General features: G+C 42.9%; 3 protein-coding genes across 6 annotated transcripts; 2 read left to right on the plus strand and 1 right to left on the minus strand.

The window, feature by feature from the left end:
- Positions 1–1,956: 1,956 nt before the first annotated feature.
- LOC117973925 (F-box/WD repeat-containing protein 2) lies at positions 1,957–9,543 on the minus strand. Its single transcript, XM_034927566.2, has 8 exons — positions 9,409–9,543; positions 8,394–8,903; positions 7,646–7,840; positions 6,857–6,990; positions 6,095–6,181; positions 5,378–5,547; positions 4,802–4,849; positions 1,957–3,654 (listed from the first exon to the last, which is right to left on the minus strand). Exons 2-8 carry the CDS (start codon positions 8,881–8,883, stop codon positions 3,366–3,368), a joined length of 1,413 nt encoding a protein of 470 aa, XP_034783457.1. The 5' UTR covers positions 8,884–8,903; positions 9,409–9,543; the 3' UTR covers positions 1,957–3,365.
- On the plus strand, positions 9,423–16,619 carry LOC117973924 (solute carrier family 2, facilitated glucose transporter member 8-like). Of its 3 annotated transcripts, none has more exons than XM_034927564.2 (11): positions 9,423–9,544; positions 11,054–11,154; positions 11,846–12,008; positions 12,087–12,293; positions 12,588–12,687; positions 12,992–13,203; positions 13,592–13,741; positions 13,991–14,099; positions 14,420–14,596; positions 15,075–15,220; positions 15,766–16,619. In XM_034927564.2, exons 2-11 carry the CDS (start codon positions 11,054–11,056, stop codon positions 15,904–15,906), a joined length of 1,506 nt encoding a protein of 501 aa, XP_034783455.1. In that variant the 5' UTR covers positions 9,423–9,544; the 3' UTR covers positions 15,907–16,619. The 3 variants fall into 3 exon arrangements, with proteins under 3 accessions (XP_034783455.1, XP_058842738.1, XP_034783456.1); XM_058986755.1 differs by lacking the exon at positions 9,423–9,544 and adding an exon at positions 9,933–10,053; XM_034927565.2 differs by lacking the exon at positions 9,423–9,544 and adding an exon at positions 10,186–10,654.
- Positions 16,620–17,645: 1,026 nt separating this feature from the next.
- On the plus strand, positions 17,646–20,625 carry LOC131697507 (prostaglandin-H2 D-isomerase-like). Of its 2 annotated transcripts, none has more exons than XM_058986756.1 (7): positions 17,646–17,804; positions 18,724–18,863; positions 18,959–19,035; positions 19,174–19,278; positions 19,468–19,569; positions 19,927–19,952; positions 20,335–20,625. In XM_058986756.1, the coding sequence occupies exons 1-6, from the start codon at positions 17,712–17,714 to the stop codon at positions 19,938–19,940; spliced, it is 531 nt and encodes a 176-aa protein (XP_058842739.1). In that variant the 5' UTR covers positions 17,646–17,711; the 3' UTR covers positions 19,941–19,952; positions 20,335–20,625. The 2 variants fall into 2 exon arrangements, with proteins under 2 accessions (XP_058842739.1, XP_058842740.1); XM_058986757.1 differs by having other exon boundaries at positions 20,375–20,625.

Below are 20,625 nucleotides of genomic sequence, written 5' to 3' on the forward strand. Positions count from 1 at the left end.
TTCAGCGAAACTCTGAAACCAGCGTTACCGTTTGTGCGCAAAATGTGTGGTGATAGCACTGACCAAAGCGACACGAGTCAACGTATATACCATCGTTGTGTAAATGTTGAAGTACAGGCGATATTGGCAGAAATATCTGAGCGCTGTAATGCACCGTTTGCAGCCATATTCAGTTTGGAAAATAAACAAAAGATGTATCCAATAGAGAAAATGGTCATGTGCATTGGCGAGGTCACTATTGCGTCAGACTGTGCTCGCCCACCCCTGCATACCATAGCCTACGTGTTATTTACATTGAAGTCCTGTAACTGCTCTGTCCCGGTGGTCCTTGTGGTGTGACAGCGACACCTATAGGACACTTATACAAATGACATATGCTAGTGGGAAGCAGATTTGAGTTTTGGGGGTAGGAAGTACATTTAGATAGTGTGAGAGATATAGAAAGCACTGTAGCAACGAGAGAGCAAAATAATGCACGTTCCTCGAATCCGAAGTACATTACAGTCCTCAAGCAAGTTTATTTTATATTATAAAAAAAACAAAAAAAAAAACACATAAATGATTCAAGAATAATTTTTTTTTATGGCAATAACAGCTCTGGCCAAACGTTTTGTAACACCCTACAGAATTAACACATTTTGCGTCATGAATTTCAATGAAACCTGCTGAACAACGTTACGTTAATAACATATTGTATTACACACCGCTGTGTACTTTTCCATACGCTTCACGAAAAAAAGTAACAACGACCTGAAAGGTGTGACATTTTGAAATACCGTACTGCTTTTATGGCTTCCGGTCGAGTTTTGCGACGTCATTGTGTATTTGTTTGATTACCTGGTGTTAAATAAAATATCTAAATGATGTTCATACTGTAAAGTTTGACGGAAGTGTTGCTTTTATGAAGCACACTCCCTTCTTTTTAACCTCGCCTCTGTAGGCCTAGAATACTATAATAACGGAAATACTGCTCTGTGTCCCAAACAGTGCAGCAAAATGCACAGAATAAACTACATGCTGTGGAGTTTTCCCCGTCTCCCTCCAAGATTCGCCATTTCTCCTGCGATGAAATCGGGGACCATTTCTTCAGTCTGCGTATATTTGTGCTTCAGCTCGGGTCTTTTGATTGAGCCCGTCTTGTGCAGAAGATTTAACCCCTACTTACCGAACCACACCCAGTGTTTCCTGCTTGCTGCTGTAAGAACAGGGTCTATATGTGAAACCCTTAAAAAATTCACTGAAGTAAACACCCCAACACTGCTGAATTGATTCCGTTTATTTCCATGCTTCTAGGTGGAGAACAATCAAACTGGCAAGGCTACATCTCAAATAAATAAATACAAATAATGCAACGGCATGTGGAGATGAGTTAGGTATCCCACTATGAATGCATGGCCGTGCGTATAAAAACGTTTAAATTCTTCCATCTGAACATCCCGAATTGCAACTGCAACCCCTTCTACGGGGGTGATTTTGAACATAAACACTATTTACTGCAACACTTGCAGCAACCTTTTCTGCAGTAGTGTGCTGAGAATAATAACTGTTGATGCCTTGGTTCAGCTCTGGCGTTTTTTTTTCTTATGTTCTACCGCACTTTATCTAAACGTTTGGCAGGCAGACAGAGGGTAAAGGTCTAAAAAAAGAATGGCAAAGGATACACCTTCGATAGGGAAGCTTTGTTTCATAAACAACTGAACTGCAACATATACATCTTTGGTTGCTGAAACATTGACCAGTGACCCAGAAAAGGGGTTATGATGTAACTTCATTCAAGGGTTCTTTTGTCTACACCTGTAGTTTTCCCTTAAAAATGCGATTGAGAATTTTGTGCAAATTGTGGACGGTTACTACAATGTAACTGTATGTGTCATTATAGCAGAATTGGGCTCTGTTGAAATGACGTTTGGCATTTCTGGGCGAGATGGGTTGGAAAAATGAATCACATCGAGGAAGGTGGATCAAGCATTTCTTTTTATATTGAAATATAGTGTAAAAATAAAGACACTCAGAAAAGCAAGTGGAGCAGAAATGAGCGTCCATGTCACAGAATTGAAGTTAGGGAAGAGAAACACAGACAGCAAGTGAATACATTCAGAGGGAATAGAATAATAATAATTCTGCCTGAAATTATATATGTGTGTAGAGAGAGAGAGAGAGAGAGAGAGAGAGTGAGATTTGGCATTTAAAAACCCTAAATTAATTAAACATGATTATTGTTCTGAAAGAAAACACAACTTTATGAATGTTTATCATTTCGCCTTCTCATTTAGGGTAACTTGAAAACAACAGCAGCTGAATTATCTGAAGTTCATAGAGAACACCGACATGTTAAAAACCCAGAACTAGACTCAAAGGAATCCGATTCGGGCAACGTTTTGCTACAGTTTGCTTCCTAGCAATAAATAATAATAATAATAATAATAATAATAATAATAATAATAATAATAATAATAATAATAATAACAATAATAATAGCATTGCTTAAGGGCTCCTACTTGCATTGCTAGTTTGAAATTAACAGTTTAGCAGAAAGGGTAAATGTGCAAACTTTACACTGCAGCAAAACGTTTAGTTCAGACATCATCATTAATAATAACAGTAAAAACAACAAGAATCATCTAATGATTATTCTGTAATTTCTTAGCTGTGTTAGTTGAGGACAGTTGTGCCTTATAGTATAGTACGAAACACTAAGAAAACTAGGCAACATTTCAAAACCGCCACGTCTTCGCAATCAGATACTTGAGCAACGATGTCCGATTCTCTGCTGACAATCCTGTGAAACTCACTAGTCCAATGCAAGAGGGGACCTGTTATTATTATTATTATTATTATTATTATTATTATTATTATCAGAAGATGTGGCGTTTTGACAAGTTACAAAGCTCCTAAGAAAGGCTATTGTTTACTGGTACATTCATCATTTTTTCTTGTCTACGTTTCTTCTTTTGAGATTCTAAAAGAAAAAAAGGGGAAGAGCTGTCATTCGAATAAAGAGATGCTAACAAAAATTAATTAAAACGAGAAAGTTGTTTAGTGCAGCTCCTTAAAAAAAAAAAAGCTCCATGATTTTCAATGTTCTCCACTGAAACAGTGAAATAAAAATTGACGATAAATACAAAAAATAAAGAATGTCTTTGAGCATGCCGGCTTGCATTTATTTTTTCGTATTATTATTATTAGTAGTAGTAGTAGTAGTATTTAAAAAGCAGGGCGTGTGATGGTGCTACGTGTGCACTGGATGGCAGATTCTTCAGGTGCCAACCTTTGGTTCATGCAGTGCTGGTCGGACTTCATGGGCATGGATTTAAAATAAGCAGCGCCAGTTACACTAAATACGGTGGGGCTCCTTCTCTTCGGCTTCACTCGTTCTCCTTCCATAACACCAAGTGAATGCTATGATCCGGCATGCTGGTGGCAAACACCAAGCCAGCATCGTTGCTGCCGTCAAGTCCGTTAAGCCACCCTGTGACCCCTGGGAGAAAGCTGGAGCCCCTTTTAGATTTCCTGTACGCGGGCAAAGGCCAGCGCCCTGTTATTTGTTCGGTCCGTAGGTCCATTATGTACAGATAGTGGTTGTCAAACAGCAGGGCGAACACTTCTCCAAGACTTAGCAAGGACAGGTTTGCAGAGTCTTGAGTTTTGATGACCCTGCAAAACAAAATAATTATATTCAAGGCATTTGTTTCAAGTCCATATTGCAGAGATCTAACTATGCCCGTTTGCAGGGATTATATAACACAAACCACTGTTTCCTTGTACTACAATATTCAAAGCTCATATAAAAGTTAGATAAGGCTAATTATGAGATGAATACTCTCTAGTCCTCTAAAATCAAATTAAGAGTTTTGAGCCAACTGGCTTTCCTAAATAAAAATACAAATGAAAAAAACAGAATTGCACGAAGCTTATTCTGGCTTGTGTATCAAGCCCTGGATTACAGGGTAGGTAACGCAACACTTGGGTGTTTCTGAATGATGCAGTACTTTCCTAATGAAAAGGACCCAACACTCAGCTCCACAGCAAGAATTAACCGATCTAAGCGGATGTAAAGGGCTAGCGACCTAATCATGGTTACGTTCAGGGATGGAAATCAGACTCCTACTGCATAGCAGTTTGAGCCTTACAAGAATACTTCCAGGTTTTACATTGAATTAGGATAGCCACTGTGCATTGGTGTGGCTAATGTATCTCCTCGTAAGACCTGGAACACATTTCAATCTATGAATGTTGATCAGAAAGTAGTGGGGTTAAATTCTGACAGGTATATGCATACTGCTAGGTACAGATACAGTACATAAGTGTGGAAGTTTATCCATTAAGACAGAGGAGTAGCATTCAACACTAAAATGTAGCTACTACTGCGCTCTCAGACTTTCCCTCAATCTTTATCATCTTGTCCGATTAATTGAACTATGCCACAGAAGTCCAAATTGCAAGGAAAATGTAGAGAACTGGTGTTATGTTTTTTTTTTTGACAACGAAATGATGGTATGAATAAAAGTAACAATACTGGACAATGAAAAACTATTTCACAGCTTTGGCAGCTCAATGTAAAAAGAGTTTCTAAGCCATGTCACTGGTCGCCTTTTAAAAAGGTAGCGCGTCGAATGACAGCAACGTCTAACTGGACAGAGCAGAAGATTTACGTCAATAAGGTTCTGTATCAGTGGCCCAGTGGGTTCGTTATTTATTTTACAAAGCACCAGAAGAAATGGGACATTGCTTATGAATCTGGACAAGATCATACAAATTATTATTCTAATTGTATTTAGATTAAGATGTTTAAACCTCTTACCGTTCAGCTATATGCGACCACGTCAACAACGTTCCTTGTGCTGGTTTACTATCACAGAAACAGATGCAATTAGTACACAGCAGTGAGTACAGCACAATGTACTGTGACGTCACAGCTATTGAAATACACAGAGAGGGGGGACCCTTTCAAAGCATGCCCAGATGAATGGTTTAGCGAGCTAACTGTTAACACCAGGTTAATTCATTATTAAAAAGTAAACGTTTTGTGAGCAGATCACAAAGCAAGCGCTTGCATGAAATCAAGACTGTACAGAACCTCATAATGCCCGAGTTCCGGTACTTGATTTAAGTAGAAAAAGAAGAAGCTAGTTTATAAATGCCCTGGTGTCAAGACTGTGGTATTGCATACAATGATGGTGTTTTAACATTGCTGATAAACCACTTAAACTCTGCAAACTACAGTACTCTTTCTTCACCTGTAGCTGTGTCCCACACACACACATATATATATATATATATATATTTATTATATGTATTATTGCACAAGCAGACTTTGATTCCATAAAAGCAATAGGAAAAACAAATACGTCACTGCCAACAAAATGGCAAGTTATACCTAAGAATGTCATAACTGGCAAAGTCCCACTGGTACAACCCGAGATCGGAGCTGCACACGATGTATCTGCCGTCGAACTGGAGCCTGGGCTGCAGGCACACGCTGCGGTCCTCAGACACCGACAGGGTCTTCAAGCACTTGCAGTTCACTTCTCTTCCTATTGGCCAGATCTGAAAGACAAAACAACGCCGGCTGGGAACAAAAACCAAGCATCCTCCGGGGCACAGTGCAATGTGAGGGTCACCGAGGACAGGTCATATTCAAGAGTGTTTGTGCTCTCTCGTGTGTGCCAGCCTTAAACGAGCGCTGCTGGTGGGGAGCGTATTCACTTATTCACTGGACCGGTATATCTTGCTAGTACTGGGAACACAAATGTGAACACATTATTTAAACATTCATCATATGTGAAAGCGTGGTAAATATGAATCCAATAGATTTTTTTTTATCAATAAGCTTCACACTTAGGCTCCCTTTAAGCCATATTCATAAAGCATTAACATATCAAGAAATGCATAGGTCTGCAATACAATAGACATCATTCTGAAGGATTTTCTAATGCAGTACCTGTACTTAGTTTATTATTGGGAGTTTTCATTGTGCTGTACTCCAGCTAGCTCAACACTGACCTCTGGTGGATGTATTGTGTAACTACAGAGAGTAACGTCCACCTACAAAGACTTCATACAAAAGCAGCAAACGATACAGTTACATAGTTACCTTGATTTCATATTTATCGGCACTCAGTAAAATATAGTCCCCGGGACTATGCATCACTGATTCCACCTCACTCTTTTGTAAAACCACCTAAATTGAAAAGAAGAAAACCATTAACTTTAGTAATGCAATATACTGTATGCAAAACACCATACGATCCAAACAGTGTGTGAAGAAGGAAAGGTGAATCCGAAGGTAAAGCAGAAACACTTTTAATATAGCTACGTGTGCGATTGATTCTTGAGTCTCACATCTCTGATAAAGCAGGTGGAGAGGTTTTTTTTTTTATACTACAACATTAATGTGCATGACACTACATGTGAAAGAATAAATAACCTCACATCGCACGCATCCTGCTGTGTAAACACCACAGTGCGTGTCTTTGATAACGGTTAATCATTCAGGGATGGAGTCTAATGGTTTAACACTTGGCAAACATTAACCTATTAAACATTTCTTATTTCTTGTCTGGATGTTCGGTTGAACAGCCCCACAGAACCGGCAAACAGGGATGGCAATAAGACTCCCGTTGCAGAGCAGTTTGATCCATTCCTGGTTTTCCTACAAGTTTAATCAGACACACCTGAGCTTGTTACTCATACACTGCGGCTGATCAAGCTCGTAGCAAAACCTGGAATGGGTGAAACTGCTATGGAATAGGAGTCTGACTTCCATCCCTGCAAGAAGCATGCTCAAGAGACGCAGGCGACACAGTAAAGCGCTGCTGTATTTCTCTCAGTAAAGCTGCTGTTTCAGTTCCTGTACCTTTGTCACCCATTCGGTGTGTCCAGTCAGGGTGTTGAGGCACGCCCCCGCAGACAAGGACCAGACCTTCACTGTAAAATCTGCAGAGCCGCTGACCAAGGTATCCAGCTCGTCATTGTAATCTACACTAAAGACTGCACACACACACACAGACACACACACACACACACACACACACACACACACACACACACACAAAAAGAGATCAATTATTTTTACACAAAAAAATAATACATACATAATCAGAATTTCTGAGCACGGATTTATTTATTTTTATTTTGAATAGTGATCGACTGGATTGTCCACTGAAATAAACATTGCCATCTAGTGGAGCACATTAATGATTATTGCTGGGGGGGGGTATCCATAATAATTGCCCCAGAGCGATCACATGCACTTTAAAATTCATAATGATCATGCAGAACAGCAATGTAGAATATGAAATCCATATAAACTATGCAATGCAAATACGAATCTGACTCACACTGCCCGAGCGGCTGAGCGCGGCTGTCTGGTCAGGTTTTGCATCTCATCCTCAATGTAAAAGTAAGTAGCCGGGAGGGGATTCATATTGTGTTTCCTATCACACTTGTGGGGCTAAAGCACTGACACTCCTCTGCAGTAAGCAGCATGTCTATACCACACCGATGGAAAGCAGGCTTCCACTGCACACTGCACTATGCTTTACCTTATGATGCGCGACTAATTAAGTGACTCTCGGAAGGGTTCAAACTGCTCTGCAGCAGGAGTCTGGCATCCCTGCGCGTCTCACTTTATTAGCAGTCCTACCCGCGCCAGTGTGTCCCCGGAATTGCTGGATTTTGGCCCCCGTGCTCCATTCCCAGCAGGCGATGGTGTTGTCGAAGGATCCAGTCACTAGCTTCTGTTCATCAAACTTCACTGCAGCACAAGTGTGCGTCTGAATGCCATAGATACACTGCCCAGTGCAAACATCCCAGAGTTTCGCTGACAAGTCATCGGAGCCTGTTAAAATAATCACAACAACACTAACAATAATAATAATACAGAACTCATCTGCCAGCTTAAATACCAACCATCTCCTCAAAGCTGTACTCTGTTACTCACATGGACAGGAGCGATTTTGAAACTTGTCTAAATTGCTGCCACTTCAGGAAGGACTAACATTTAAAGCATCAAAAACCGTAGAAAAAAAAAAAAATTGCATTTACGATCCGAAAAACATGCACCCGTTTTTTGTCGTGTTCCAATGTCATACTTTTCATTAAAGCTAAAGCACTAGCATCAAATTTAATAACTGAATTCAATGACGGCTAACCCTAGGATTAAATTAATACGATGCTGTCGCTATCCTTACAGCGCCTTTTTTGTTTGTTTGTTTTTTAAATCTGCTTCTAAACCCAAAACTAAAAGAGAACCCTGCAATTATTTACAGCCAACAAAGCCAGAAACATCTGCACCACAGCTTTGGCGTTCGTGCTGGGTGCTTTTTAACAGCAAGGGCGTCGGTACCACCACTGGAAAACGTAACGCTTGGGCGTGGAGAGCGGCGCCCTACCTGTGCACAGCAGCCCATCCTTGTAGTAGAGTGCATACACCCTGGCGCTGTGCCCAATTAAAGAGGAGGTCTCGAAGGCTTCTCGCTCCTCCAGCTGCCTCATCCTCAGCTTGGCCTTCATGTAAACCTTCTTCCAGTGCATGGCGTCCTGAAGGGAGTCGTCGACCTGCCAGCCGAGCGCTTTGCAGGCTCCCTGCCATACCTCCGTGCAGGCGCCGATGACCTTGTTCCAGCGCTTGCACACCAGGCAGCAGGTGAGCAAGGTCTTGGGGTCGAGCCACCTGAGCAGGTAGAAGGTGAGCTCCAGGGGGAGGAGGCGGAGGAAGTCCCTCTTGAGCAGAGTCTCCAGGTTGTTGGACAGGTGTCGGAGCTGCACCGCCCCGCTCAGGCTGATCAGGTGATCCAGGGTCTCATTCTTCTGGGGCTCCGTCAAGGTGAGAAAGGAAGTGGAAACAGATTGGAGCCATGCTTCAAAGCGCTTTCTCTCCATGAGGTCATGGGAGCGTTTACCTTGGCAACGTAAAAAATAAATAAATAAATAAATAAATAAATAAATAGCTTCTTTTTTTCAGATGTTATTGCAACCACAATCCTATTGTTTTTTTTTTGTGCACTGGGTAAGATAAATAAGGAAATGTTTATATGTAAAATAATGTAATTTCTTTCCAAACTCCACCAGTCAAATTACACTTTATATAATTCTTCTGCATGTTTAAAAAAAATCTAAACATCTAACACACTCACACATAAAATTAACTCATTAATGAAAAATGAGTGTAAAACACATCAATATCCAGCGTCTACATACAGGTGTAGAAAACAAATCTAGTCCCTCTACAGCTGAAATGATATTATATATTATACACACACACTCAAAACGCTACCAAAATGTAATTAACCACATCTGTAGAAAATGGTTAGCTCGGTGTGTACGCTACCGTGAATGATAATACATGTGTAGCATTCGTAACGTACTGTTAATCAGAACAAAATTATCATATCTTCCTGAACTTACCATTTCCCGTAGAAGCCGGTCTGCAGAGAACAGCAACCGCCCTAAATATGATTTTACATGGGGTGCGTTCAAGACTCAACTTTTCAACGAACTTGTATTTAAAGAAAACATTGTGAAGTTAAAATATCCTGCTGCGGTAAGGTTTGTTTTACTGCATGTAAACTAAAATCGAATATGTTTTGAAACCACCAATTATTAAGCGCAAGGGTTAAAACATACATATATTAAACACATAAACTAAGTAAGATAGTTTTCTAAAGCCTGCATCTTCCCGTATAAATACAAAAATGAGAGAAAAAAAAAAAAACACGGAGTTTTGTTCGGTTTCACCCGCCTACCCTACTCGGCCAGAGGCAAAAATCGAGCTCGGTGGGACTGAATCTGCGATGTCCCACCAAAGGCCTTCTTTAAAATGTCTGAAGTAATATCCTAAGGAGGGAAATAAAAACGCTGTTTTTAAATGTTAGGCTGTTTTTTTATTATTATTATTATTATTTATTTTTATTTGCTGGTTACTATGACGCGGTCACCTCTCCTCTGAATCCGCCGCAGACGGTGACAGGAAGCGAGCAGAAGGAAGTCGGCAGGCAGGCATCGCGGAGCGGAGGGAGGCGGCGGGTTTGGTGCAATGGCACTGATGTGAACGTAGGATTCAGAGGAAAAAACACATGTTCTGAAAACGGCAATAAAAAGTTGCTGTTTTTGCTGTACAAAATATAATAATTCAGTAGGCACCATTTATATAAACCGTTTGTGTCTTGCACGTTTTTTTAACCTCAATTTCTTTAGGTCTGTAAAAAGAAACGCTAAGTTGTTTTAATTTGGTATTAAAACGAATTGCACAGGGGAATAAATATGTATAAAATAATTAATAACATTTCACTTTTTTTCTTTCAGCCGTGAGGTTAAGAAACTCCCAGAAAGCAAGACTAGCTTTTCTATAGTTTGAACAGTGGCAAAAACGTCAAATTTGTTCGAGGTTACAAATATGAAAAGTAAACATTAAAAACTATATATATACACCGCATTTGGTTTCTCATGAAATATATTCTACAAAGCCCAAAACAACCACGGAGAAGGATCCCTTTGGAAAGGACTAAAACACTTGAAAAAACTACAACCTCCAGAATGCATTGCGTCCAGCTAGGTTTTGTTTATAGCATTTCCTCTGTGTGTTCAATTATTGATCTGTATATCTGGTGACGATCACAAAATAAAATCCCTGATTCATCAAGAGGAACTGAAGGTAAAACGAGGTTTCAGAGCAATGCAATTGTAAATAAAATAAACGCGAACATTACCATTCAGTTTGGTTGTTTTGCATTTACCGTACGAGCTGTACCGGTTTAGTGGTAAAAAAAAAAAAAAAGAAAAAACAGAACAAGTGACCATCACGTGAAACGAGTGTAGTGTTTTTTTTTTTTTTTTTCAACTTGCTTGTGATTTTTTAAAACGCAGCTTTGCAACATTCCAGGCATATAAATGATTGTGTGTGTGTGCATATTTTGTGATCGTGCATTAATGTGATTGGACGAATACGGAATGCTGCGAACAGTGATATTATTGCATCTTTCATTATTATATATATTTTTTTCTTAAATTTCTATTTCATTTTCCCCCGGGTGTCCGCGGTTTATGTGTCCAGATGGACTCCTCCGAAGAGTCGAAGCCTCTGCTAGGTGCAGTGGACGGTTCGGTTAACCTCCTGGATGCACAAAACGATTCGGAAGAACAGAACTACCTCGAGTAAGCATTAAAAACATGTTAGAACCTGTTTTTTTGAGGAACTACTGACGATGTCAGTGACAGCCCACAGTTCGGCTTTACCATAGACTTCATTACTTAAAAGTTCAACTTGTTAAAAGGTAGCACGGGTGTTATTAATATAGTACATTAAAAACAATTACAGCAACATTTGCATAGAATAACAGGTGACGTGTTGTTTTTATTGACATGGTATTGAAAAGGCTAAACCAGTGTCATTGCTTTTTGCTTTGCGATGTTCACCAAACAGCCGCTGCAAAAGCTTTCACGCAGTTTGAAGTTAATTGAGTCATTGTCACGTTCAATGGGTGTTAATGGGAGAACAGAAGCTGCCAGATGGAAACGAATGCTTGTTAAAATACAGCTCAAGGTTCATTTTGCACACACAGATTGCCACCTCTGTAGTTACCTTTTACATTGATTCCAGCCGGGTTATCATTTTGGTAAGAAGCCTCCTTAGCACAATTTTCTCAATAACCAAACTAATAGCTTGTTGGCTAAAGCCCTAAGCTATGGTTATCACTTGTCCTGTTCTGATAAAAAAAATTATATATATTACAAAATAGCTATTTTATTCCAGATGTTATTGCAACCACAATCCTGTTGCTTCCCACTTTTTTTTTTTTTCAATACCATATAGTTTTTGTATTTCCCCCCTTTTTGTGTTTTACAGCAAGGTGCAGAATGGGAAGCTGTACCTGGCCACCTTTGCCGCTGTCCTGGGGCCTCTTAGTTTTGGGTTTGTCCTGGGATACAGCTCCCCAGCCATCCCTGACCTGCAGAGAATCAGCGACCCCAATCTGAGACTGGGGAACGAAGAGGCCTCCTGGTTTGGGGTGAGCATCGCAGTTCCCTAAAAGTCGCAAACATGAAAAGGGCTAAGCACGACTAACTTTCCTTCTTCTGTCCCCCAGTCTGTTGTCACTCTCGGGGCTGCCCTGGGAGGTGTTATCGGGGGCTGGTTGGTGGATAAGATCGGCCGAAAGCTGAGCTTGATGATGTGTTCCATCCCCTTCATCTTCGGCTTCACCATCATCATCTCTGCACAGAGCATCTGGATGCTGTATTTGGGGCGCGTGCTGACCGGACTGGCTAGTGGCGTGACCTCCCTGGTCGTGCCTGTAAGTGGTTGAGATCTTGAGAACCGCTCGGCCAATTGTGATCAAACCTCTGGAGTTTCTCAGCTGTGAAGGAACAGTCGGGCGGTCACAATGTCTGATACCGTTATTTTCACATCTCCTGATCACCTAGGCGTTTTTAATCAATGAATCGTACAAGTTAACACCTGCAGTCCATTTGTGAAATTGCAAAGCCACTTACTGGTTCTCCTGTCTGTCATCGTGCTGGTATTATAGAGCTTGATTTAATGTTAAGTTAAACCCCTGAAAAGCTCCTCTCTCCTCTGGATCTTGCAGCTGTATATTTCGGAGACGGCTCATACCCGAGTTCGAGGGACGCTGGGGTCCTGTGTGCAGCTCATGGTGGTGACGGGCATAATGGGGGCGTACATAGCAGGTAACGGCGACATGTGGGTTCTCACTCCTTGGCGCGTGTCTTGGTTTCCTGTCCCCAGGTCTGGTTCAGTAGTGATGCTGGCTGGTTGGCAGTGCTGTGGGTTCTCACCCCTGGCGTGTGTCTTGGTTTCCTGTCCCCAGGTCTGGTTCAGTAGTGATGCTGGCTGGTTGGCAGTGCTGTGGGTTCTCACCCCTGGCGTGTGTCTTGGTTTCCTCTCCCCAGGTCTGGTTCAGTAGTGATGCTGGCTGGTTGGCAGTGCTGTGGGTTCTCACCCCTGGCGTGTGTCTTGGTTTCCTCTCCCCAGGTCTGGTTCTGGACTGGCGCTGGCTGGCGGTGGTCTGCTCCCTGCCCCCCGCTCTCATGCTGGTGCTCATGTGTTTCATGCCGGAGACCCCCAGGTACCTGCTGACACAGAACCGGCGCGCGGAGGCATGCGTGGCCCTGCGCTTCCTCAGGGGCCCCGAGGTGGACCACGAGTGGGAGTGCAGGCAGATTGAGGACAGCTCTGCGGAGCGGGTGAGGCTGGGGAGGTTCAAAAACCACAGTTACGAAATGCACCCACAGGAGGCGCTCTTGAAATTCATAAAATCCTAAGTGCTGTAGATAAAGTTAGCCTGAGTCTCTACTTTAAAATGAAGTTCTTAATTACAGTTATACCCTTTATGCTGTCGTATCAACGTATGCTGTCGGAAATCACGTTGGAACCTCGCGGTCCCAGTCTGAGGTAGTGGAGAAATATATGTAAAAACACTCCAGTCCCATTCTCATGCATGCTCAATGAAGGAGTTTATTCTTCAGCTCGACAAAAACAATTCAGCCCTGACAGGGTTAAAAAGAGCAGAGCTCGAGATCGTAAACCTGAGTCTTCTTTTATCCCATTCTTTGGACTATCTTTTTTTTTTAGGGAAGCAGACTCCAATTACAGGACCTGCAGAAGCCCGAGATCTACAAGCCCTTCATTATCGGGGTGCTCTTGATGTTTCTGCAGCAGATGACAGGAATCAATGCCATAATGTTTTACGCCCAGACGATCTTTGAAGAAGCAAACTTTAAGGTAGAATCGCTGAAAACCTGCCCAAAAAGTTTTTTGAACAGTGCCATTCAAAGAACAAAAATAAGTCTGGATCTTTTCAAAGCATTTACTCCAGTCTTTAATTAACACCAGTTAGTTTTACAAAACTAGCACCAAACAACTAAGTTACATATTTCAGGTCCTCTTCAGCGCTGTCTTTGTTTTTCGTTGTGTAACATCAAGGTGATGTGTGTCTCTCTCCTTTCCTTTCCTGTGCTTCTCTGCTTGCAGAACAGCAGTGTGGCTACAGTCATCGTAGCTGCCGTTCAGGTGTCCCTGACCGCAGTGGCAGCTCTGATCATGGACAGGGCTGGGAGGAAAGTCTTGCTTATCATATCAGGTGAGAATCTCTCTCCCTTCCTAAGTGTCACGCGCCGCCCGCGGGTTTATCTTTTTCTTTTGTCTTTTTGTTTTTTAACAACTGATATAAATGCTCATTAAAGTGATCGTAGATAATGCCGGAAATGTAACATGTTGTGCACAGCTGTTTTAATTAGGTCTCCGTTTTCAAAGAAACAGAGATTCGGGCAGGTGTTTTATTTTGTACCTGACTAGATTAAAACAACTTTGCACGCCTTACTGCCAGGAAGTCTACAGAATGGTTTTCTCGTGATCGCAGTGTGTGAAGTCCTGGGCGTTATTTCATGTCTCTCTTCGCAGGGGTCACCATGGCGATCAGTACAGGGGTCTTCGGAGTCTACTTCAAACTCACCGCTGCAGACCCCAGCAACTCATCTATCCACAGTCTTTATCTCTTTACCACCCCAAGTCCTGGTGGCTCAACAGAGGGAGCCCTTGCCTGGCTTGCCCTGGGCAGTATGGGCATGTTTATAGCAGGTAAGAATCCCTGATAATGAAGGCAGACACAGGGCTGTGTGTTACAAGTGAGATCTCCATATAATGCAGTCTAATAATGTATGATGCAGTGGATACCCCACTCAAGGACATCCAGAAAGACCACCTGTGGGCTTGCATGAAGCAGCTCCTTTGTAATAACCGTGCCCTGTATGTAACATCGGTAACAGGGGGGCCAACCCTGGTCCTGAAGAGCCACAATCCTGCAGGTTTTCTGGGTATCTTTAAATCAGCAATGGCTAAAGACCTGGAAGAAAATGTTAGTGTTGACCAATTAAGAGAATAATCAGTTGAGTGAAGTCGTTGAGAAGTCGGGTGGAATGAAAGCAAGAAGCCCCTTCGAGGCTCTTCAGCTCTGTGATTTGCCCCCCCCCCCTGCTCTGTGATTGCTCCTGTATTGTTTGTTTGTATGTGTATGTGTGTGTTCAGAGGTGTGCAGGTCCTGTGTTTGCTCTTCTAGGTTTTGCACTGGGGTGGGGTCCCATCCCTTGGCTGGTGATGTCTGAGATCTTCCCAGCTAAATCTCGAGGCTTCGCCAGCGGGGCGTGTGTGCTGACCAACTGGGGCTCTGCCTTCATCATCACCAAGGAGTTTCATGATCTCCTGGTAAGCAGCCAATGAAACCGCAATGTGTTTAACGGGGGTGGAACTCCTATTGCATAGCGGTTTCACCCATTCCAGGTTTTACTACGAGCTTGATTAGGCACGGTGTATAGGTAACAGGCGCAGGTGTGTCTTATTAACCTATTTAGAACCGAACGATATAGTTAAAGAGAACATTAAAATAACAGGTAGGTGCAAGTTACAAATGCTCCATAAAAATTACAAAGTAGCCTGTCCTCAAATGAGGACAAGGGCATTTAATGTGTTAAACTCCTAGCAAAACCAGGGAACGGATCCAGCTGCTATGCAACAGGAGTCTTATTTCCATCCCTGATCTAATATACATGTGTGTGAGTTACGGGTAAGCAATAAGGCCCCCCCCCCCCCCCCCCCCCCACGCACCAAGCGAAAATGCTCCAAAAACAAAAAAGGAAACAAAGTCCTCTTTCTGTGGGTTTCTGCAATTCAAGGTGTTGAGATCATTCCAGTAGACCCCCATGTATTCCACTGACTCCTAACCCCTGTGTTCCATTCATTTCCCTCTCTAGAATCTCCTTGCTAATTCCGGAACCTTCTGGCTGTTCTCTGGGTTCTGTGTTCTAAACGTCCTGTTCACCGCGTTCTTTGTTCCCGAAACGAAGGGGAAATCTCTGGAACAAATCGAGGAGCACTTCAGAGGTTCCTCCTAGCCCTGGGGTCGCACGCACGGGCCAGTGTTACTGACAGGACAATACGATCCTACCCCTGTGTACACAGCGAAGGAGATCTTTACCACAACTGCTGAACAGAGCGGGCAAAGTAATATCCTCTTCCTGGGCTAAAACTAACACTAATAATAATACAGTGATTGTATTAATTCACAAGCCAAAAAGGCATACCAGCTCCATAACTGCTTGGTCGATGGGATCTAGTCCTTTTTGTGCTGCGGTTAACTCCGTGTACCAGGCATGGAGTAAGTCCACAGACTGAATGATTGGTTATGATGTGGTCACAGTGTGGGTAAAGGAGGTGGCTTGGGTCCAGTGGGCTGTCTGGGTCTTTGCATAGCCTCCACCACTCAGGTCAAAAGCTGCTCTGCTCTGTCAATGCAAGACCGCCCTTCCAGTACTGGAAGGAGCTGCTACTCCTGAATTCAGAGATGAAGATTGTTGTAGTTTGTTTTTAAAACCTCGCCCATGCTTGCATATTGTAGCAGACAGATAAGAGGATCATGTTTGGCACAGGCTGCGATTCAGCTGTGCAGTGCACTGTATGTAAATGAAACTCCCCTCAGTGGATAAAGGCGTAACATTAATATCTGTGATTGTAACCGTCTTAAGGAAAATCAAACTGTAAGAATAATATATACTGTGATCTCTAAACTTTTTAATTAGCAAATAAACCTGCTTGTCATGGAAGAGCAGATGTTTGGGCTTGTGTGTTTTTTTTTGTGTTTGTTTTCACTATGGTTGTCCATCTCCGATTTTCCACTCCCATCTCCTCCTTGGTCTTCCAGTCCTTCACAAACACTGAAGTCACTTCTTATTCCCCTCCCTGTCCTCTGTTAACACATTAAGGGTGACACCTGCCACACAAGCGTATAAACCATCCTAATTGACAGCCCTTAGTGCACCACAGCTCTGAAAAACAGCATCCCAGCCCCCAGGGCATCCAGTATCAGTTTGAAATTGGCAGTGTGTGTGTTCACACCACTTCAGTGTGCAAACAGAGAGGAAGGTAGGAACTTCATTAGCGTTGCAGTTTTAACAGCCTCAGTCCTACAAGCACAGAGCATTCCCACATCTCGCTCTTATTTGTATTATTATCACTGTGAATTCCTTTCCGTTTCTGCCGCTGCAGAATGGAATGAACTAGCTTGAGGTGCCAATGCCTTTATTCCGGCCGTGTCCGCGTGGGAGGGGGAAGGTTTTTAAAGCTGTCATTCTGCACTCGCTCGCTTCTCAAACGATGGCCACTTTGCACAATGTGATGGAATTGACTTGGGGGGGGGGGGGGAAAATGCATGATTGCATCACTTCCTGTCTTAAAACACTGGGTGCGTTCACGAGAGGTAGACTTTGCTAAGTCTGCGCAGATTCTGAAAATTCATTGGCTACTTGCTCCGATTCTGTGAGAATGACGAAAGTCTGCGTGTCGTGAACGCACCCACTGGCACTCCACGCTGCTCCCCAGGGTGCAGGTCATGAGCTATAGAAACCAGCACGCACTGTGTCGGTACTGACTGGGAGGGGGCGTGGTTTAATAGCATGAGAGAGGGGGCGGGGTTTAATAGCATGAGAGAGGGGGCGTGGTTTAATAGCATGGGAGAGAGGGGGCGTGGTTTAATAGCATGGGAGAGGGGGCGTGGTTTAATAGCATGGGAGAGGGGGCGGGGTTTAATAGCATGAGAGAGGGGGCCGGGGTTTGAAAGCACGACTGTCAGCTGTTTTATAAAGCAGCAGTAACGCGTGCAGGGCATCGTTGGGTTTGGAGAGAGACGTCTGACGCTGCAGAAATGAAGGTTGTGTTGTTGACGGTTCTCGGAGCCCTTTGCGTTTTAACCGAGGGCGCGCACATCCTTCCACAGAAAGACTTCGACCTACAAAGGGTAAGTTCTGCCAATGTATCGGCCGGTTAGAATGACATAGCTTTTATAATGTTGAGTTTCAGTGCAAAACGTGACTTTGCGTGGGGTGATCTGTATGTGTTTTATTTGTAAGCCTTTCGGAGTCGCTGGGATTTGATTCACGATCGGTGGCGTACTGGAAACGCTCATTTACATGATGGTATTTCGCTCCTCCTTTACCGCAATTAACAGATCATCTTATTGGTCATAAAAAGTATGAGGATGCAGATTCAGTGTTTAAAAGTGTCGGAATGGAAACCCATGCAAAAACAAAACCGCTTTATGAATGTAAGATACATTGAATGTGAAAATAAGGTCTGCTACAAAACACCTAGAATCCATGTAGTCTAATTTCAGTGGAAAATTAGCAACATTTTGTTTTGGTTTGTGAAGGTGTTGAAGCATTTTAAAAAAGCAACCGCCGCGATGTAAATGACACCATGTAACAATATTATTCTGGCGTGCGTTACATTGTCTAACACCGTGTCACAATATTATTCTGGCGTGCGTTACATTGTGTAACACCGTGTCACAATATTATTCTGGCGTGCGTTACATTGTGGCTGCGCATCTGCTACACGCTCAGTTCAGCGGTGTGATTTGTAGGGTAACGCGAATACACAGCTTCCTAGGTGCTGCTTTGAAATATTAAATACAACGTTATATAATTGATGTCCGTGTGTTTATATATATATATATATATATATATATATATATATATATATATATATATATACACCACTAAAAGGTGTGATTAAAAAAAAAAACCTCATTTATATAACGTTTTATTTAATATTTAGGCTATAATTAAATAAATAAATAAATAAATACAAATTTAAACAAAACGGTGTCAGTTTTGTATTGATTTGGCGCGGTGCTGAGCCGTCATGTCCGTGTCCAGTTTGCAGGAAAGTGGCACCGGGTCGGATTTGCCTACAACTCGGATTGGTTCAGGCAGTACCGGGACAGCCTCAAGATCAGTGTGGGTGTGCTGGTCCCCACGGAGACTGGCAGTGTCAACGTGACCATGTGGCAACTCAAGTGAGTGTCTCTCTGCGGTGCAATCCCTGCAGCACACTGGGGCCGGCTGTTTTACTGCAGGCTTTTAAAAAGGTTGTTTGTGTTTTTGTAATCAGGTCTTCTGGTTGTCACAGTGTAACTTTCCTGTATGAGAAGACAGACACGCCAGGTCATTTCAAGTACTTCAGCACAAGTAAGTGGAACTCCTGGGGGTGGGGGCGGGGCTTGGTGGTTAGGGGCGGGGTCGGATGCGGAGCTTGGTGGTTAGCGTCCAGGGACTGGGAAGATGGATTAAGTGAGGCCAGTTTAATGAGCGTTTTGTGATCTCCAGGGTCAAATGCATTGAAAGACATCACAATAGTGGACACCAACTACGACGAGTACGCTCTGGTCCTCAAAAGCAATCCGACAGGGAACACACAGGTGGCCATGTATGGTAGGTGCAGCAAAAAAAAATAGTTTGTGTAATAGATTTTAATTATTTTTAAATTGGGAAATATTGTAACTCTCTCTCTCTCTCTCTCTCTCTCTCTCTCTCTCTCTCTCTCTCTCTCTCTCTCTCTCTCTCTCTCTCTCTCTCTCTCTCTCTCTCTCTCTCTCTCTCTCTCTCTCTCATGTTTTACAGGAAGGAAGCAGAAGCTCAGAGCAGAGCTGATGGAGAAATTCAAAGCGTTCTCGCTGGCCCAGGGCTTACCAGAGGATTCCATTGTGATTCCACTCGCCGCAGGTAAACGCAGCCCCCCTCAGATAAGCTGGTATTAACGTTGTCGGCAGTTCACAGTCAAGGGGAACTTGTAGGTTCAGGGAAAGCAACCAGGGGTTGGTTCACCTCGTCGTACCACAGCGCCCCCTGCTGGTCAGACCAGATGAGACGAGGCAGAGACCTCAATCGTAGTACAAGAAAGATAACGCCTCTAAACTAATCCTGAGGATCCCGAGCCTGCTGACTTGAGTTTACTTTCAGTATAGGTTAGTGCTTGCTGCTTTTCACACGTGTGTGTTGTGACGATTTCAAATGACAGTCGTCATATCAAATACTGTCTTTTACATACCTAATGTAATTTAAATTTCTCTTATTTTTCAGAGGACTGTCCTTAAGGTGGAATCGAGGTGAGCAATATAATTCTAGTACGCTTTGAAAGACAAGCCCAACATTTAGGCGATTAGCAGCCTCTTGTACGGGATATCCCATCGTAATCCCAGTGCATTACCCTGAAGAAACTCTAGCATTGCAGAGAGCATTCACAGAGCCACTGGTGCTGCTGCACTCTGCCTTGTGCTGATAGGGTAGCATCGCGCTACTGCAGTGGATTGCCAGCATGTGTGTGGATTCATACTGCTGCAGGGTAAGCCATGGTAGCTAAAGAATCTGAGAATAGAGCCACCGTGCCATTGTCTCTCTCCCAGCTGCGTTGACTCCTTTGGTAACATGCTGGATATTCAGAAGTCACACTAAATGAAATTATACTTTTTGTATTTGTTTCCATTGCAGGAGTCCTTGCTTCAAACCATGTTGCTTTTATTTAATTCAGAGACTTCGTTTGAATCGCAGCACCTGATCCACACGCAAAGCCGCTCTTCCTGACATTCATCGACACCGTCGTCCGCTGGCTTCCTAAAGCTTGTCCTAATCGAACAAACGGAACATTCCTCCCAAACGGAATGCAGAGCCTTCTACAAGCTCTGTAACCTTGGAAACCCCATTCCGAGCAAGTTATTTCATTCCACAAACCTTTTTAAGCAATGTAACCTTTTTAATGAATAAATACAATTAAATAAACAA

The sequence above is a fragment of the Acipenser ruthenus genome, chromosome 15 (assembly GCF_902713425.1).
Source record: "Acipenser ruthenus chromosome 15, fAciRut3.2 maternal haplotype, whole genome shotgun sequence".
Taxonomy (NCBI): Eukaryota; Metazoa; Chordata; class Actinopteri; order Acipenseriformes; family Acipenseridae; genus Acipenser; species Acipenser ruthenus.

Excerpts from the sequence above, each read along its gene's own strand:
- LOC117973925 (XM_034927566.2), bottom strand. The coding sequence starts at position 8,883 with ATGGAGAGAAAGCGCTTTGAAGCATGGCTCCAATCTGTTTCCACTTCC. Across the intron at positions 7,841-8,393 it reads GGATGGGCTGCTGTGCACAG|GCTCCGATGACTTGTCAGCG; the intron begins GTAGGGCGCCGC and ends TTATTTTAACAG. Across the intron at positions 6,182-6,856 it reads ACACCGAATGGGTGACAAAG|GTGGTTTTACAAAAGAGTGA; the intron begins GTACAGGAACTG and ends TTTTCAATTTAG.
- LOC117973924 (XM_034927564.2), top strand. The coding sequence starts at position 11,054 with ATGGACTCCTCCGAAGAGTCGAAGCCTCTGCTAGGTGCAGTGGACGGT. Across the intron at positions 12,009-12,086 it reads AAGAGGCCTCCTGGTTTGGG|TCTGTTGTCACTCTCGGGGC; the intron begins GTGAGCATCGCA and ends TCTGTCCCCCAG. Across the intron at positions 12,688-12,991 it reads AATGGGGGCGTACATAGCAG|GTCTGGTTCTGGACTGGCGC; the intron begins GTAACGGCGACA and ends TCCTCTCCCCAG.
- LOC131697507 (XM_058986756.1), top strand. The coding sequence starts at position 17,712 with ATGAAGGTTGTGTTGTTGACGGTTCTCGGAGCCCTTTGCGTTTTAACC. Across the intron at positions 19,036-19,173 it reads TTTCAAGTACTTCAGCACAA|GGTCAAATGCATTGAAAGAC; the intron begins GTAAGTGGAACT and ends TGTGATCTCCAG. Across the intron at positions 19,279-19,467 it reads CACACAGGTGGCCATGTATG|GAAGGAAGCAGAAGCTCAGA; the intron begins GTAGGTGCAGCA and ends CATGTTTTACAG.